Genomic DNA, 18,964 nt, shown 5'->3' on the forward strand with positions numbered 1-18,964 from the left:
GTCCTCATGTTCTGCCACCCTCTCTTCCACCTCTTCAGTGATATCTGTTGACTCCTTGGTCACTTCCCCTCATTCCTGAAGATTCTAGCACATCCCCACAGACTTCCTCTCCACCCTAGTCCCTGCTGTCCTCCTGTGATACTTAACCTCCATGATGATCCATCCTTCCAATTATCTAGCCTCTTGGTCTCTTTCCATCTCATCCTTGGTGACCTTCATCCCACTCTAGCCACCCACTCCCATGACCACACCTTGGACTTAGTCATTACCCGCAAGTGCAGCTTACATAGTGAATACTTACTGAGCACTTGTACCACATGCCAGACACTGTGCCAGACGGCTTACATATTTACCCCTCACAAAAACCTGCAGAGTTGGTATTAGTATCCTCATTTCAAAGATGAGGATACACACTCAGGAAGGTGAAGTCAATTCCCTGAGTGACACATTTAATGAAGTGGCAGAGCCAGGATTGTAACATGGGACTCTCTGGGTCCCAAATTAAAAATCCTGATTTTAACTACAACCCAGTACTGTCTTCCATGTTTGAAATCCAGTATCCTGCTCTGATCCCAGCACCTGCCTTCCAGGCCTGGCAGGCCTCCCCTGCCCTCACACCTATAACATCAACTCACAGACACAGATCCACTCCCTTGATCTCTGTTTTCTGCCAGTTGGCCAGACCCTTGCTGGCTCCTTTCCCTTCCCTGCCCATCCAGAGACTCATATTGGACCATCTTATTTACCCTTGACTTGTTCCATTTATCTCTCTGTATACTCTTTACATTTAATAACCTAATGCTTAAAAAAAAAAAACCCAAACAACAACAACAAAAACCTCTTACTCAGTTTAAACAAGTGTTTCCTAAGGCCTTCATACGTGCTATTCCACCTGTCTGGAATACCCTTGACCATTCTATCCAGCCAAAGACTTCTCACTCTTCCTTCAAGAATGAGCAGAAATTAACCACCAGGGAGAAGAAAGATAAACCACAATGATATACTACCACATGTCTATCAGCTTGGCAAAATTAAAAGCATCTGACAATACCAGATACTGGCAAGGACGTGAGGCAAAGAAAACGCTCATTCAGTGCGAGTAGGAGAATAAACTCTTATAAACACCTTAGAAAAGTGGTTTGTCAGTGTAGTAGGCTGAAAAATGTCCCCCAAAAGATGTCCATGGCTTAATCCCTGGAATCTGTAAACGCTATTTTATGTGGCAAAAAGGACTTTGCAGATGTGATTAAAGTAAAGATTTTGAGATGAGGAGACTATCCTGGATTATCTGGGTGACCCCTAAATGCAATCACATGATTCCTTGTAAGAGAGAGGCAAAGGGATATTTGACACTGACAGAAGAGAAGACAATGTGAACCACAGAGGTAGAAACTGGAGTGATGTAGCCACAAACCAAGGGATGCTAGCAGCCACCAGAAGCTGGAAGAAGCAAGGAACAGATTCTCGCCTAGAGTGGGGCTGCGAAAAACCTAGGCTTGGGCCCAGTGAAACTAATTTTAGATTTCTGGCCCCCAGAACTGTGAGAGAATACATTTCTGTTGTGTTAACCCACCAGGTTTATGATAATTTGTTACAGCAGCCTTAGGAAACTAGGCGGTATCCACCAAACCTGAACATTCTTGCCCATGTCCAGCAATTCTCCTTCTGGGTATATCCCAACAGAAATGCAAGCATTTGTTTTTTTAAAAAAATGCTTAGGAGTGTTCACAACAACATTATTTATTACAACTCCAAGCTGCTAACAACCCAATGTCCATCAACAGTGTAATGCATGAGCTACCTATGAGGTATTCATACAATGAACACTATACAGCAATAAAAATGAGTCAGCTACAAATAAACACAATGTGGAAGAATCTCACAAACACAATGCTGAACAAAAGAAAACAGACACAACAGAAAACATATTGTATGATTCCATTTGTATCAAGTTCAAAAAGAGATAAAATCACTGAGTGACATAAAACTAGAAAAAGCAGAAGAAAAGCAAGGAACCATTACTGTAAAAGCCAGGACAGTGTTCCTACTAGGGGGAGAGAGGGCTTGCTTATGATCAGGAGGGAGTGCATGACAGAGAGGGAGTGGGGAGACTTCTGGGGTGCTGGTAATGTCTGTCTCATTATGGAAGGCACAAGTGTTTTACAACAGCTTATTAACTGCATTTGTGTTTTATGCACTTTTCTGAATGTTAATAGTTCACAATTAAAAAGTATCTTGGTGGTGGTGGTGGTAATTTTTAATAAAATGAACAGGGAGTTTGCCAATCCATGAAGCCTTCCTGGGTCTCTTCACTCAGGGTCATGTGGGCTCCTCCAGCCTCTGATGTTTTTTCAGTCACTGACCACTCTGGACTGTGACCTACAGTGTCCCAGTCTGGCTCCCTTAGCAGAACAGGAGCTGTCCAGTGCAAGCACCCAGGCTAGCATCCTCTTATGGTCCCCAGTAAAGGCCAGCCAGCCCAGGGCCTGGCACTTGGGAGGGCTTGTGGAACGTGTCCTGCTGTGTCCCAGGCATACTGGGTTTGCCTCATATTACCACCTTATATTGTCATTGTCAGGGTCCCTGTGTGTCGGTCAGTGTGGTAGCAGAGGACTGATGACTGAATGAGGGTGTGGCTGATTCTACATTGCCACTTACCTTTATCTCTGTCCATCTGTCTCTCTACATCCTGTTCAGGAATGTTCCCTAAGGCCTCCTCGAGGGCGGTTCTCTGACAAGAATGGCCTCTCTCTGTCATTCTGTTGAACTCCTATCCATCCTTCAGGAGCCAGCTCCAGGCTCCTCTTCTCTGTGAAACCATTTTCCGCCTTTCTCTGAGCTCCCACAGGCCCCTATTTCCCTTGGCTGCAGCCTGTCCCTGTCCCGCCCCATAGAATATTTCTCCACTTCTGAAGCTCTTTGATCTCCCTGGGTTGTCCTCGTGGCCTGGGTCTGACCCACTTCTGGGCCTCAGCACTCTGTCAGACACCCAGCGCGGGCTGGCAAGCCCAGGTGAGCTCCACAGCGCAGACGCTTAGGAAGGCTCTGGAAAGCGCGAGACATCGCCTCAAAGTTCCCGCCAACATCAACTCCTGGTACATACTGCGCCTGCGCAGACTCCGGCGGCCTCGAGATTAGGCTTATTTCCGGCAGGCACTCGCTACGAAGGACGCACCCCCGCGCCCCCAGCTGAAAATACAGCGCGCGAAAGGCCTAAAGAATGAGGTGGGGCCCGCGGGTGGGATGGTCTACTCGGGCGTGGCTGAAGTAGGAGGCGGGGCTTCAGCAAGGAACAGAATGGAGGTTGGGGAAGGGCCAGGTTCCGAAATGCTGTCCACTAAAGTGGCGGGGTCCACCATTCGTAAATTGGGGGTGAGGGGAACAGGCAGGCCCAAGGCCAGCGGCAGAGGCGGATGCCGGAATTCAGCCCAGGGGAGGAGGAGACAAGCAGCAGCTCCCAGCCCCAAGCGCGGGAAGCCCCAAGCAGAGGAGGAGGGCCTCCAATCTTGGAAGGTGGTGAAAAGAAAGCCTACTCTCGCCCAAGCCAAGGAGAGTTCCCCTAACGGGAGGTAAGTTGAAAGGTAGTGGAAGCCATCACCTCCCTCCTCAACCTGACAGCCTCCACTAGGGGAAAGCTGCTCTCCATCTCAGTGCTGCTCTATTCCTTAGGCAACTCATTTCCCCTCTGAGCCCATTTAAATAGATCTTGTCTAGGTGCCCTGCAGACCTTAGCTTCCTCCCAGAAATGGTAAGTGGAAATAGTCTTAAGATCACACAGCAACTAATAACTGGACCAGATCTTGACTCCTGGGCAGGACTCAGCTCCTAGACTTAACCACTATATCCCTTTTTATCAACACAGATCAGAGGTCCACAACCGGTTCCCAGGTGTGTGATTCTCTCCCCCAGGAAAAGCTAGCGGTTGGGAATCCCTGCCCACTCCACCCCCACCCTGGCTCTCCTTCTCCCCCAGGAAGGAACACCCCAGGTATTGTGTAAGAAACTTGAGTTCCTAAGCCCTTAAACAAGCTGTGGGGAAAGAGTAAGAAGCCACAACCTCAGCTGTAGCCACAGGGCAGCAGGAAGCATTCGGCCTCAGGAGGAACAAGAGTGTCAGATTTAAGACAAGGTGACTGCCTAAGTGTCAGGGAAGGGAAGCCATCTGGAGAGGGGTCCTAGGCAGAGAGCACTGCCTGCTGATCCATTTGGTTTCCAAACCTTTGGGTTCTGTCAGCCTGAGAGAGAGCTGGCCCAACTTACTGAACTAGTTTAAAATACCAGCACTCCCAAGGACATACAGGAGCAAAGCATGTGCAAATGAAGGTGGGAGAGTTTATGACTCCAAGTCATTGTTTCCTCCTTAGACAGATAAGGAAACAGGCCAAGAGAAGGGAAAGGCTGTGGCAATAGGCAGCAGATGATCCAGCATCCTGCCCACCTTCCAGCCCAATACTGGGCCAGAACTCCAGGATTGGTAGTGCTCTCATCAACTCCTCCCTCCAGCCCATAAAGAAAGAGTCCTAGGGAGCCCTGATGCCCACCTATGCCCCATCCAGGGCAGTTTTATTGGAGCCATTTGTAAAAGGCCTTTCCCATCAGCCCCAAGCCTCTGCCTTCCATTTCTAAGAAGAAAGTTGGTGTCTGGTCCTGGCCCCTGGGACACAGCTCATTTGGTCTGCTGCTGCCACAACACATGTGTGACATTCTGGGTGCAGATCTGTGTACAAGTCTGTCCAGCCTCCAGGAGAAGGTGGAGAGCCAGGTCTGTGTGTGGAAGCTGGGCAGAGTCCTGGCTGGCTGTAGAGATGTGTGGGCAAGGTGAGCATGCCCTGGGTGCACTCCAGCTCCGTGCCCACTGCTGCGGCTGAAGCCCAGGGTTGGGGGCGGTATAATCAGAGATCCTGAGAGAAAAGCCCTTAGGCCAAAGTAAGTGGAGCAGGCCAGGGCAGGAGCCCAGGGGACGTTTCAGAGGGGGCCAGTGTGTGTGCACACACAGCCCTGGGTCAGGGAAACATGTGCAAGGGGCCTTTGGTGAATGTGTGGCCATGCTTCTCTTCCTTTTGGATCAGCATGCCTGAGCCCCCAGCTTCCTGAAGCTGAGGGAACACACCTGGGGGTGGAGAGGGAGAGTTGGGAAGGAAACTCAGCTGGAAGTGGTTTAGGCCTCAGCACCCACATCCTGTGGGAGGGCCTGTCAAGGGGCCAGGATGTCAAGGGGCCTGGCTGTCTGTCGCAGTCCTCAGAGCTGCTGGAGTGACAGGCATTTAGGGGTAGATATGGTCATCATCCTCCAGAGGAGAAGGTAGCCCAGAAGCTAGGAGGTGGGGTCAGTCCTGCCAGATCCAGGATCAGGAGGCCTCAGTTGGGCGCCGTCCCCCCTCCTCCTCCATCAGCAGTAGGCGGCGCCGGCCAGCCTCGTAGTCGGCCTCGTCCACACTGACCAGCAGTCGGACAGCCTCCCGGCCCACGGCCTCACGCAGAGCCTCAGTCAGGAACACGCCCCGTAGGGCCTGCAGCAGGGCACCACTCAGGTAGTCACCCCAGAAGGCGTCCAGGTAGGAGAGCTCCGAGAACTTGATGTCACAGACCACAGAGCCCAGGTCCCGTGAGCGCAGGACCGCAGTGGCCTGCCCAAACACGTCCAGCTGCCGTGCCAGCGCCTGGGGCCGCCGGGATGCCACACCCTGCTCCAAGGCTGGCCCATGTTCGCAGTACTCCGCTCGCACCCTCAGCCGGATGTCTGCAGAGAAGGACGGACTGGTCAGGGAGGGGCTGACACCCAAGACACTGCACAGGGGGAAGAGGGGGACTGGAGGAGGGAAAGGGGGACTGCCACCCTTACTCTCTCCCTCAGGCCTCCTCCTGCTGACCCCCACCGTGGGTTGTACTGCACCAGCCCCACATCCTTCCCCCTTCCGGTAACCACACCCAAGTACGGATGACACCCGCGCTCGGTTTCCCTCCTGTGGTCTGGCCTGTTACCTCCTAACCTAGTGACCTTCTCTTCCCCCCACATGGCCCACTCCAGCCTCACCACTCCTTGCTGCTTGGTCCCCTCATCACCAGGCAGGTTCCACCCAGCCCTACCTACCCTTCAGCCAGGGATGTTCTGTCCCCAGTCTCCTCTCTAACTTCCTTCAGGTCTTTGCTCAAATGCCACCTTCCCAATGAGACTATCCTACCCAGTGCCCAGAATTCCCAGTTCCCCACACTTTGCTCCATTTCTTCCCAAGGACCTTATTGCCTAATCTACTCTGAGCTTTCCTTTACTGTCAGGCTTATCATCTGTCTCCTCCCAGTGTGAGCTCCCTGAAGAAAGGAATTTTTGTCTGTTTTGTTCACTTGTATAGCCCCATGGTACAAAGGAGGTACTTGATAGACATTTGTCAAAGAACCAATGCATGAGAGATGGGACTTGCTTTTAGGTAACCAGCCTCACTCACCCATCTCCCACCCTCAAACAGTGACATTCATGTAGGGCCAACCACCTCCCCAGCCCCCCACCCATCAAGCAAGCACCAGGCCCAGGAGATTCAAGACTGGAAATGGGCTGGCTCTACCAGAAGCAGGAGCTCTCTTTCCACCGGGGCTGCCAAAAAGGTGGGCTGTAAGCCCAGAGCTGCTGGGGGCCATTTTGCCACCAGGAGGTGAGAGAATGAAACCTACACAAGGCTAAGGTTAGAGACGAAAAGACCCTTGAGTTCACTGCATATGCCTGAAGCACCTGGATTTTCAGCTATAATCAACTTCCTTCTTGCTTAAGCCAGTCTGAGTTTGAGTTTCTGTCACACCCTGCCCACATCCACCCAAATGAGGCGGCAGCTGTGTGCAGGGGATAGGACTTGGAACTTCCAAGGCATCCATGTAAATGTGACCTCAGGCATATTACCTCCCTGTGGGATTACTGAATTCCCACCTGTGAACCGGGCTAACAGAACCTCCTCTCCACTCACAACATAGGCTGTCCTGAGGATCAGCTATAAGCTAGAAATGACTATAAGCAGTAGATTGACATGAATTCATTTAATCCACAAACAACCCTGTGAGGCAGGCCCTATTATCACCCCAATTTAGAGATGAAAAAATGGACGCAAAGGGAAGTGAAGTGATTTGCCTAAGTTCACGTGGCCAGGCAGTGGCAGTGTCTGCCAAAGGTCACTGATTCTCCCATGCCCTAGAGAGCAGCTTTAGGTCTATGGAACCGATTCCAACCCAGGACCCTTCAGGCACTGGCTGTGTGACCTGGGACAAGCCAGCACTTCTCTGAGCCCAGGTTCCTATCTAAACCAGGGGACAACCCCTACTGGGAACAGCTGTTCAGATGATTAAAGAGAGAACAATAGATAGAAAGGAACTGGCTAGCACTACAAATGGTGACCAATGGGTACTCCATGAACAGTAGCCAACAGCTCTGATGTGCCAAAAGCTTTACCCTTGGAGATTCAGCAGGATCAGCTCTATGGGGCTGGGGCCACATTCAACCCACTTGACAGATGAAGTAACTGAAGCTTTGGAAGGGGAAGTATCATGCCCTGGACTCCCTTCACCTTTCACAGACCATGTCAGCAGCAGAGCAGAAAGTGTAAGGCAGGTCTCTGCTTCCCCAGGCGACTTCTCAGCATCGACCACTTCCTCCTCCCACCCCAAACCCCAAACCCTTCCTCTTTCTGCCTTTAGCAGAACCTCACCCTCTCTGCTTAAGTCCCAGGGAAACCTTCCTGGCCTCGGCCCAAGGACTTCCCACGGCACTCAGGCCTGGCTCCCTCCATCCTAAGGACTATGTAAGACCTCTGGGTTGACCTTGACTCCTATGAGTGTCTAACCATGTCCTCAACAGGCATGGGCCAGGGAGCAGGGGACTGGGAGAAGCAGCACCTGTCCAAGGCCACACGGGGCTGCTCAGTGGCAGAGGCACAGAGCCAGGTGGCGGAGTCCGACAGACCTTGAGGCGAGTCCCAGCTCTGCCACTCTCTAGCTGTGGGGCCTTGGGCATGTGACCTCACCTCTCTGAGCCTCAGTTTCCCCATCTGAAAAACATAAACAGACAAACAAGAGGTCCCTGCTGCACGATGGGGTCATGAGGATTAGACAACTTGTGAAGTACATGACACAGGGCCTAGACACAGAAGGCACCCAGAAATAGGAACTGTGATTTCAACACTCACCACTCTACCCTCAAGGCCCCTGCCTAGGCCTTGCGCTCTCTCATCTGGGTCCCGAGCCAACCTCCTCCCTCATCTCCTCCTTCAATCCCAGCTACATACCCTGCCCTCCGCCACAAGGGAAGTGCTCCCAGTATAAGCCTTACTTACTCACAAAACCACCTGTCCACCTCCTCTGCCCAGAATGCCCACTCACCCACCAAGGCCCAGCTCACGGCACTCCCAGCCCACCCAGGTGAGTCTCCTCCCAGACTGCCTTCCGACTCAGCACAGACTGCTACCAGACCTGCAGTGGAGACTGTATATTCACCCGGAGCCCACCAACCATGGTGGGGGTGGAAGGACAGGGCCAGGGTGGATTCATGTGTGTCCCATTCATTCTTCATTCACCCGATATTTACTAAGTGCCAGGAATGCTGGGGAGACATGAGCGCCCTGCTGCAAGCCGGACTGGGAGACATGTAAGCCCAGTCAAGGGGAACTTCGTGTGGGCCACACCCCACCCAGGTGCTTTCCCTAACTTAACCCCCGAGTCCTCACAGCACTTTCATTATTCCATTTACAGCTGAAGAAATGGTCCAACTCTGGTCTGGAACACAACACAACAGCACACAAAAGGGGAGGACAGGGAAGCACCACTTAGGAAAAGGGAAGATGTGCATTATCCAAGCCACTGCTCCATCCCTGGATCTGAATCACGGACATCATACACCATCTCTCCTCACTATTCGCCAAAATAACTTAATGACAGGCAACACTTGTACAGTACTTACTGCACTACCTATGCACATTTCACATCTACTGACCTTTTTGATTATACCTGCAACCTTATGAGGCAGTGCTATAATCCCCTTTTTGCAGATGCGGAAACTAAGGCACAAGAGATGAGTTACCTGTCCACAGGCAGGAAATCACAGAGCTGGAATTCCAACTGAGATGCCTGGCCCCTGAGCCCAAGCTCTTAACTACCCTTATCCTGTTTGCTGCTTCTCATACAACCACACACAGAAGTCTGTAATTAGAAGACATCCCAAGGGTCAGGTGAGAAAATCATAAAGAGTGAGTTGTAATTTAGATCTAAACGATCAGAGAGGATCTCTCCAGGAAATGACATTGGAAGCGAAATGTGAAGGAGGACAAGTCAGTCAAGATAGGACAACAGTGAGAAGAGTAGCATTCCCAGAAGAGTGTGGAGTGTGTGCAAGTCCAGAGGCAGAAAATGAACTTGAGGTGCTCACAAGCTGGGGGCCAGACCACGGTGGAGAAGGGCACAAGGACACAACTGGAAGGGTGGGGCTGACCACACCCTGGCAGGCCAGGGCAGGGAGTCTGGGCCTCCCGAGCAGACCACACCTCTCTGCACCTCAGTGGCCTCCTCCATAAAATAACCTCACCCGAAGCAACTGCTCTCAGGCAGTCACTGTTAGGATTACACGGCTGGATGCAGGTAAAGGGCTGCAGCCGGCGCCTGGCCCGTAATGAGCCTCTGAGTGCAGCAGGAAGGAAGTGGCCTCATGACACCGAGACAACTCCAGTTGCTCTACAGAAGCAGCAGGGTGGTCAGCAACAGAGCCAGGGTAGCAGACAGGAAAAGACTGAAGGCGGCTGGTTCAGGATGGAAGCAGTAGACATGGAAAGAAGTCAATGGACTGGCCCAGGCATGATAGTGAGGGTCGCAGTACCCAGCACCCATATGACCTGGGCTGAGGCCCAGCCAAATGGTTTCCTCCATCCAGGAACACCAAGCGTTTGTCAACAGTCCCTCTCCACTTGTGGGGAAATGTTCCTTGCCCCCATGGCAGAGGGTGGAGCCATGCCTTCCTAGAGAGTAGAGCTGCTCCTGTTTCCTGCAGTCAGGTGGACCCCAGAACCCTCTTGTCCCTCTACCCCATGCCTCAGCAGTCTCTTCTGGGACACAGCGGGCTGCAGAGGGAAATGGGAGGACACACCTATGAGGGACAGACCCAGGTGAGCAGATGAGCAGCCTTGTGTGCCAGACCTGGTGCTGGGAGTGGCTGGAGGTCAGGAATGAATCTCTCTCAGGTCTCCCCTCTGGGAGTTATTAGTAGGAAGGGCTGGGGATATAGAGGACCTGTGCTCCCATGCCAGGCAAAGAGAAACAGCCAGCGAGCTCTAAAGGAGAGACTGCCACACCAGGCTGCATCACCTTCCTCTGGACAACAGCCAAACCCCTCCCCTGCGCCAGTCTCTTTCCCAAGGCCCAGCCAGAGTCATGATGTCAATGTAAAGTTTTAAACCTCTACTGAACTATGGGATGGAGGCAATGAGGAGAGGCTGCTGCTTCTGCCTGTTTACTGAAGGAAGAGCACAATACTACCTAGGAAGTTAGCTTGAAAAAAACAAAATATCATACCAGAATCTGACCAAGCCTCTCCAGGCCCAACTACTGATTTTCAGGAAATACAGACTGGGGAACACGTTCAGTCAACCCTACCACAGAATGCAATTGGCAAAATCCGGTTTTTGGGAAATACTACAGGACAGCTACTCTCAACAAACGCAGTGCAAAGGGAGTGGGGGAGAGAAATCAGAGGTTGTGGGGGAATCCTACAGGAGAGACTCAGAGAACCAATATTTATTATTTTAGAATGGGAAATTTAAGCACTGAGCAGAATGTTGAAGGTAAGAAGCTTTTCTTAATTTTTGGGGTGTAATTTTTTTTTTAAGAATTCTTATCTTCTAAAGATACACAGTGAAAAATCTACAGATGAAATAATAGGACACCTGGAACTGACTCCAAAACATATGGCTGATGAAATGAGATCAGCCACAACTTTACAACTGTTGAAGTTGGGTGACAGGGAGCTAGGGATCATTATGGTAGTCTGTCTGCTTCTGTTTCTTCTCCATAGCAAACATCAAGGGGAAAAAAACTCAGCCTGTCATCCAAATCCTCTGACTGATTTCCATCATTTAAAAAATCCAAAGCCCTGACCCGTGGCTCACAGGCTTTGCAGGATGGGCCCCTGGTCATCTCTCCTGGCCTCTCCTCCTGACAGCCTCCCCCACTGCCACCGCTCCAGCCCTGCCAGCTTCCTTGCAATCCTATCACCAACAATTGGCATGTTCCCACTCAGGCCTTCATTCCTGCTGTCCCCTCTATCTGAACCACTCCTCCCCAGCCATCCACAGACTCCTCCCTCTCCTCCTCTCTTCTGAGAGGGCTTCCTAGACCAATCTATCTTGAAAATACACCTGGAACTGCATTTTCCATCATTCTCTACCCCTCGTCCTGTCTCTTCACTGCTGACATCTGAAGTTTCTCTTTCTCTTAACTTTCTCCTCCAACACAAGCTCCCTGAGGACAAGGGCCTCCAATTCCTGCTGTGGGAGGTCAGCACTTAGTAAGCTCTATAAACATACATAGAATAACCAAGTGAACAAACCCGAGTTTCAGCCCAGTCCCGCCACTCTGCACAACGGGGGACATCATCCCTATCTCAAGGGTGGTCTTGAGAATTTAAGGTCAGGTGAGCAGCACACCCAGCACAGTGCTCAGTGGATGGCCCTGAGAGGGACATGGAAACTCAGAGGTCCTGTGTCTGAGCCCAGGACCCCCCATGGCCCCTTCTTCACACTCTTGGGTCCTCAGAGGAGTTTAGTCTGGTTCTATCCAGTGGTGGGCAGCTGACTGGGGTCAATCCCTAGAACTGCTACAGGTGAAAAGGAGCAACAATGGCAGGCCCCTTCCTTACTCAGGTCTGGAAGGGCCTCCTTCCACCCCCCTGGGACTAAGCCATATCTACTTATGAGGGGAAAAGCAGGGCTCTACTGGGGAGAGCCTCACTCTAGCCCTACCCTGCCTAGTGAGTCAGCAGTCAGACCTGCTCACCGATCCTGCATCAAGAGCCAGCCACACCCAGGTTAACAACCTCCCCACCCACCAAGAAGAGACCTAAAGCTTCCACTAGCAAGACCTCTCTCCAGCCTCAGCTTGGTCTGCTCCCCAGGGAAGGACTGACTCCCTGAGCCACCTAGCCAGTGGGCGGCTCTGGTAATTATAGTCTGACTCGGGTGAGAATCATGACCAGACAGCCACCCCCTCAAGTAGGGGCTGTCTGAGCACACAGGCTGGCTCTATTGGTCTGTTCCTCCTGACAGCACCCAGCACAGATATCTGCATCTACATTTATGGAGTGGATGTGAGGATCAGAGCCTGGGGATGGGGGCATAATGGGCACTGGGAAGGGGCAGGCATGCTCGCTTTGTGGGCTGAAGGCTCTGTAGATGGTAGAGGAAGCACCCCTAGGCTGAGGTCTCCTGGGAACCAGAGCTGCTGCTGCTGCTGCTGCCGCCGCCACGTCCATCTTCCCATCTGTAATTCTACCCCTACCCCCACCCCAGTCTGAGCATCTCACCAGTTGATAGTTTCTGTGAAACTGCGGCTTGCCTATCTCAGAGAAGAGGGTACCAGAGGGATGTGGGGAGGTGTATGTGTATGACAGAGCCCACCCATGCCTGTGTCCTCCCCTCAGGACCAGGGGGAATTTCTCAAAGGCAAGGTCTGCATGAGTCTGCACTGCAGAGTCCCCCAGCCTGCCCAAATCAACTTATCTGCAGGTCAAGTCACCTATATCCAAAATGTTTCCTTAGTTTCCCTTAGTCCACCTCGTTCTTACCCTTTCTCCAATGCCACTACCCCAGGCCAGACCTCTGCCTCCTCTTTATTGGACTAAGCAGCCTCTTCACTCATTTCCCTGCTTCCAATTTGTTGAATTTCCTTCAAGTGCACCTGTTCTACATGCCTGGCACCATTCTAAGCACTCTGCAAACTGTAACTCATTTATTAACTGATTTATGAGATGGAGTCAGAGATCCCTTAAAAACAGGTGTCAGATCATCTCACTCCCCTGCCTGAAACCCTTGCACAGTAATTGACACACAGAATAAAATCCAACTCCTATCTGCTCCAAGGCATGCCATGTCCAGCTGCTCAGCCCTTGACTGGTTCTTCTACCCATAAATGAAACTGAGGGCAGGGGGTTGTCAAGGAAGGCTTCCTGGAGGATGCGGCACACAACATAATACTTCAACTACAGGCAGGATGTGAACAAAATGACAATAAAAAGAACACGGATTCCACTGTGCTTAACAGATACAGAGAGTCACTGCCCACCCATTAGGTGTCACACCCCAGACAGGGGCCTGGTTCTCCCACCCTCCGGCTCTACAGCCTGCCATGGGCATTGCCCATGCATTTCCCAGGGCACACAGAGACACCTACCACAAGTCACTTTGCCTTCTGAGGTGGGCCTGGCTGACTCCTGCTGCTGCTGGGGGTTGACTGGACCCCCTCTCCGCCGCCGTCTGGCACCACTACTGGGACGGCCTCGACTCCGCCGCTGCCGCTTAGTTGGGGGAGAACCTGAGGAGAGAAAGGTGGGATGGGTTGAGGACCAGGATGACAGGTGGAGCACCAACATGGATGCCCAAGGAAGAGCTCAAGGTTGGACTCCATGCTGTGAGACCATGGGTGAGCCTCTATGCTTCCTGGGCCTTGATCGCCCTGTCCATAAGATGAGAAGTAAGTACATCTACCTAGTAGCATCATTTAGAAGCACAGATGAGCACAACCCCCGACCTGTCAGTCCCTCTCCCAGGTGTGACCCTAGAGAAACCCTGAACACTCATACCAGGAAACAGGCAGGACAACGTCACTGGAGCGTCCTTTATAGTTTATAACCATGTAAACTCAAAAACAAAGTAAATGTCTGACAAAAAGGATACACAGTAATTTCTAGGATAGACTGCTTAGTGAAATAAAGCAAGGTGCAAAGCAAGTACCTACTGTTTGCTATGTTTTGTATTAAAAAAGGAGGGGAAACAAAGATATACACATATTTGCTTTTTTTGCAAGATGAAACAGCAAGGATTTATTAGAAATGAACGAAACTGATTACCTATTGTAGGGGAGGGAGACAAGACTGGAAATGATACTTTTAAGAACATCGTTTTTACATACTTTAGTTTTGATTCAGGATCATGTAACTGTTTTGCATACTCAGAACACGAGACAAAAAAACTGTAAAATTGAACACAAATAGAAACAAATTAATCTGTTTATATAACTGGTAACGAGAAGAAAAGAAAAGATTTCCAGTAACTAGGAAAAACATTCTGATGGTAAATTCTCAAAAGGAGATACTCTGAATTAGAACCACCAAAGAACCTTATGTTTCATTCAGTAGATACAGTCAGCAGTGGTACCGACATTGTAATTTTGAAGCTTTTTTTTTACTTTTGTGAAATAAAACAAATAAGTCCATATCCCAATGTTGTCAAGAACAAAGATTTTCAGTGTAAGACTAAAAAAAAGTCTTTGTAAAATTAATTTTGAATTGAAAATACTAACATGAACTTTTTTTAAAAAGCAGCTTCTACCTCTGCTCACTAAAAGCATCTAGAAACAATGTGCATACTCAGCACCTAGATCTCAGTCTCCAAATACCACTGGTTCTAAAAGAAACCAGGCTTCTGGAAACAGTTGATTCCAGGGCTGGGGAAGGGACAGGACATTTTGTAGTCCTACAAAGCAGGAAGCACCCAAAGAATGATGGAGACACATCAAAAAGACAGAGAAGCTAACCAATTTGAGTATCAGAAAGAATGATTAATTGATTATAACACAGTAAATAAAAAATACATGAGTCCACAGTGATACCCCTCTCTCCACTAAATAAAGAGAGGGAGGGAAGGAGAGAGAGAGAAGAATAAAACTCCTCTTGAAAGAATGCCAACTAACAGACATAGAGAAAAATTAGAAAAAAATAAATTAGAAAAATCACCATTTTGCAAATACCAATGTAATAACTGGTTCAGGCAGGATCACCAATGGATGCTAAACCCACTGGGAATGCTGCTGGGGAACAGAACATGCCAACATGTCATCCTATAGATCATTTACTAACTGCAGAGGGGAAACTGGCTCTATACAAAGGTTAAATATGGCAGACACCACCATAACCAAGTGACCAAACTTGCTCACAACAGGAAAACCATTCCTTACGTGCCTCCTGATGTGCTCCAATGTGAAGCCCATGGCATCAACCAAGGAGCACACCTGCCAAAAACATGTAACATGAATCTAACCAACTCTTCAAACCCAATTGCTTCAAAACATACTGGACAGGAGGAGAAGTTAAATGACACCATCAGGAAATTATCAGACATATCTGGAAATAATCAGGACGTTGTACAAAACAAGTGGCCTGGTAGGATCAACAGATCAATGTCATGGGATAATAAAGAAAAAGGTACTGGAGGTGGCGGAGTCAGTTCTATGATAAGAGGTTAAGGAGACTACTAACTAAATGCACAGCAATACAACTATGAGTGGATCCTGAAAGAGCAGACAATTTCGAGGAGATCTGAAAATGGACCATTAAGACATCAAAGAATTAGCATTTATATCCTTTCTTAGGTATGACAATGGTCTTGAAGTAAATTCAGACAATCTCCTTATTCTCAGGAGATGCTTGGTAATTTAGGGGTAAAGTGTTCTGATGTCTATAATTTACTTTCAAACAGTTCAACAAAAAACCCAGAATGACACAGATACACATAAAGCAAAACTATCAAAATGTTAACATGACTGAATTTGATGGAAGATACGAGCATATTCACTATTCTAATCTTTCAACTTCTCTGTATGTTTGAAATCATATTTGAATGATTAAAAAACTAGGGGAGAGGAGACTGGATAAATTAATTGGCATGGCGATTAGACGAAACTAATTAGAGATACTGAACGTGAATAAATCTCAGAAACATGTTCGACAAAGCCACGTGAAGAATGATACCCATTATATAATGCCATTTAGATGAAATATTAAACGGTGAGAAACAAGTCTATATGTTGTTTCTGGACACGTGCTTTTGCAGCAATAATAAACACACACACACAAAACAAAACTGAGACAAAATCACCCAACAGGCCCCTTCCTTGATGGGCCATGATGGGGTTCAGAAGGAAGAGAGGGACACTGCTGTCATGTGCACAGGGCTGGGCTCACCTGTCTCCCACTGACCCTGCCGGGCATTTGAAGAACTGCTTGATCGCCGACGGCGGCGGCAGCTGCCCTCCGTCCTCTTTGAAGAGCTGGATGTGCCATAGTTGTAGCGTTCTGGAGACACTGGGGGAAAGAAAGCAAAGAAGTATTCACAGCCTCCAGGCTCTAATTTCCACCCTCTGAGAGAAGCACCTGCCCCCACAGGGTACCTGAGTTCCCTAGAAGTCAAAGCCCAGATACCCACTCCCTCTTAAACACCTCATGCCCAGTAGCTGCTCAGTACTTCCCGGGATAAGACTCATCACCTCCTGGGGCCACCCAATCTATGTCTACAGCAGCTCAAACTGTCAGGGTTACATTGTAAGCTGAGTTAATGTCAGGATCCCTGCAATGCTGCCCACTGCCCTCCGGTCAACTGTCCTTGGCTCTCCCTGAGACCCCAACGAGTAAGCAGGCCTCTGCAGGCTCCCCAAATCTCCTTCAGAGCCTGACCTCCAGGCTATTTTTCCAAAAATTTTCTCAGTTCTGCCCTAGGACTGCCCTCCTCCTGTTATCCAAACCCCATGCGCTTACCCTCTGCAGGTAAGCTCACAAACCTTTTCACCCAACCAGCCACAGCACTTCCAGTAACCTAGCCAAGGGCTCAATAGCTTAAGGCCTGTGCACACATGGGGCTCCTGTGTCTTAAACCCTCCCAGCTCCTCACCTTCTCAGGACTGCTGTCCTCTAGGAGTACTTCCCTCACAAGGATTAAGGGCATCAATTTTGGACACAAACCAGCAAGGTCTGAATCCTAGCTACCACTTTCTAGCTGTAAGCCCCTGTGTGACAGGGCTTCTCACCTACCTCTTTGCACTTATTTCGATCTCTGCTCCTACCACACTTGTCTCTGATAACGCCAAACTCCTTCCTGCCTCTGGGTTTGAAAGCTTGCCCTTCTCTCTGTCTGGAATTTTCTCCTCTTAGATCTATGCACTGCAGAGGCAGTGCAGTCTCAGTTAAAATGTCACCTTCTTGGAAAGGTCTTAACTGGTTATCAAGTCTTAAGAAGGCCTCCCTTCACTCTGAAGCACTCCACTCCCTACTCTCTCTGACTTTGTTCCATGACTTTATTTCAGTTTTTCTATAACCACACCTAAAAACAAATCTTTCACCTGTCTCAATGTCTGATTCCCCCACTAAATGTAAGCCTCATAGAAAAAACTTTGTCAGTCCAGTCCCTTTGTATCTCCCTTTCCCGGTTCCCCATTCCTCTACACATAGGATTCAGTCCTTATATTCAGGCAAGCTGCTTAACTTCTCTGAACCTGCTGTGTTTCCTTGTACAGTGGGGACATTGACAGAACTTCCTCTTAGGATTACCAAGAGAATATAAGGTGACAGTATATATGAAGAAGGACTTAACACTGTGCCCGGCATGAAATAAGCCCTCCATAAAGAGTAGTCACAAACATCACTATTCATGTGGCCAAACTCCCCAAGCTCACCCCTCCCAATGCCATGTCACCTCCCTCTTGTGTTTCTCATTGATACCCTAATGGGAGAGAAGAGTGAGATGGGACATATACTGTCTGATAATGGCACCCTCCACAGAGGCACCATGCGGGACCAGTGAAAGCAAGGCCCTCTCCCCACCAAAAGTCTTGCACCCTCCCATTCAACCATACCTGGCCGACGCCGCTTACGCGCCAGGTGTGGCAGCAAGTCATGACGAGCCAGCACTCGTAGGAGTTGCCCCAGCAGCCGCAGGTTGCTCTCGTCGCACTGCCCGCGGCGCTCCAGCTCCAGCAGCAGCTCCAGGCCGCTGCGGGCACGCGCCAGGCCGCCGGCGGCGCCGGGGACCTCGTCCAGCAGGAAGGCCAGCAGCTCCAGCTCGCACTCGGTCAGTTGCCCGCCCACCACCTCGAACATACGGTGAAGCGACAGCATTCCGTAGTAGTCCAAGCACTCATCCTCCTCCCAGCTGGGGGCTGGGGTCGGCCCGGACAGCGCCATATCCAAGGGAGGGGCGTGCGGAACAAGATCAGAACCAGGGCCTAGAACCCACACAGCAGGGAGGAGGCATTGGTCAGCGACACCGGGGCCCAAACCTCATCCCCTCCAGTGAGTCTCTTCTGCCGCGTCCCGCCGGGCAGGGCCAACCTCACGTCCCAGCCGTTTTAGCCCCCCCCTTTCTCCCACAAAAAAATGGTATCGCCCGAGGTCCCCTAGTAACAGGTCGAGACGCCCGACTCCGCTTGGGCTGCCCGAGTCCGAACGCCCCTCCCCAGGTGGTATGTTCCGAACAACCTTCCGGATCCGACGAAGTAATTCGGTACGAAACAGCCTAGGGGCCCAACGCGGGGCACCCCCGCAACTGCCTTTGGCTCTGGGTAGCGCTGTCCGAACATGCCCCTGGGCTCCGTCCAGTGGTACTGTCAGATCAGCCTCACTGCTCCACCCAAGTGATGTGGTCTGAAAGTGACCCTCTGCCCCTACAGTGGGACCGACCAAAGCAGCCCTCTGCTCCACACAGGTGGTGCTGTCCAAACCCGAGCCCCGAGACCTGTGAGGGAGGTACCGCCCTTTCCCCAGCACCTAGGTGGTCCAGTTTACCTGCCGCCAGTCGCCCTTAAGCCTCTCTAGATCCTCACCGAATTCCAGCGTCTAACGACTCCTGGGCGACGGCTGCAGACACTTGTTTTGAATCTTTCTGGCACCTTCTCTATTATTACGCCTGCGTCACCTCGCCCCTCCTCCTTCCCCCTACTCGCGCAGGTGCGACCTCGCCAC

General features: G+C 50.4%; 1 protein-coding gene across 2 annotated transcripts; it reads right to left on the reverse strand.

Annotated features, from left to right (window-relative positions):
* Positions 1–4,534: 4,534 nt before the first annotated feature.
* Positions 4,535–18,963, reverse strand: DEDD2 (death effector domain containing 2). 2 transcript variants are annotated; one of them, XM_072966985.1, is made up of 5 exons: positions 18,826–18,963; positions 17,860–18,228; positions 16,196–16,315; positions 13,408–13,548; positions 4,535–5,740 (listed from the first exon to the last, which is right to left on the reverse strand). In XM_072966985.1, the coding sequence occupies exons 2-5, from the start codon at positions 18,185–18,187 to the stop codon at positions 5,349–5,351; spliced, it is 981 nt and encodes a 326-aa protein (XP_072823086.1). In that variant the 5' UTR covers positions 18,188–18,228; positions 18,826–18,963; the 3' UTR covers positions 4,535–5,348. The 2 variants fall into 2 exon arrangements, with proteins under 2 accessions (XP_072823086.1, XP_072823085.1); XM_072966984.1 differs by having other exon boundaries at positions 18,788–18,944.
* Position 18,964: the final 1 nt, after the last annotated feature.

This window comes from Vicugna pacos, chromosome 9, assembly GCF_048564905.1.
Source record: "Vicugna pacos chromosome 9, VicPac4, whole genome shotgun sequence".
NCBI classification, from domain to species: domain Eukaryota; kingdom Metazoa; phylum Chordata; class Mammalia; order Artiodactyla; family Camelidae; genus Vicugna; species Vicugna pacos.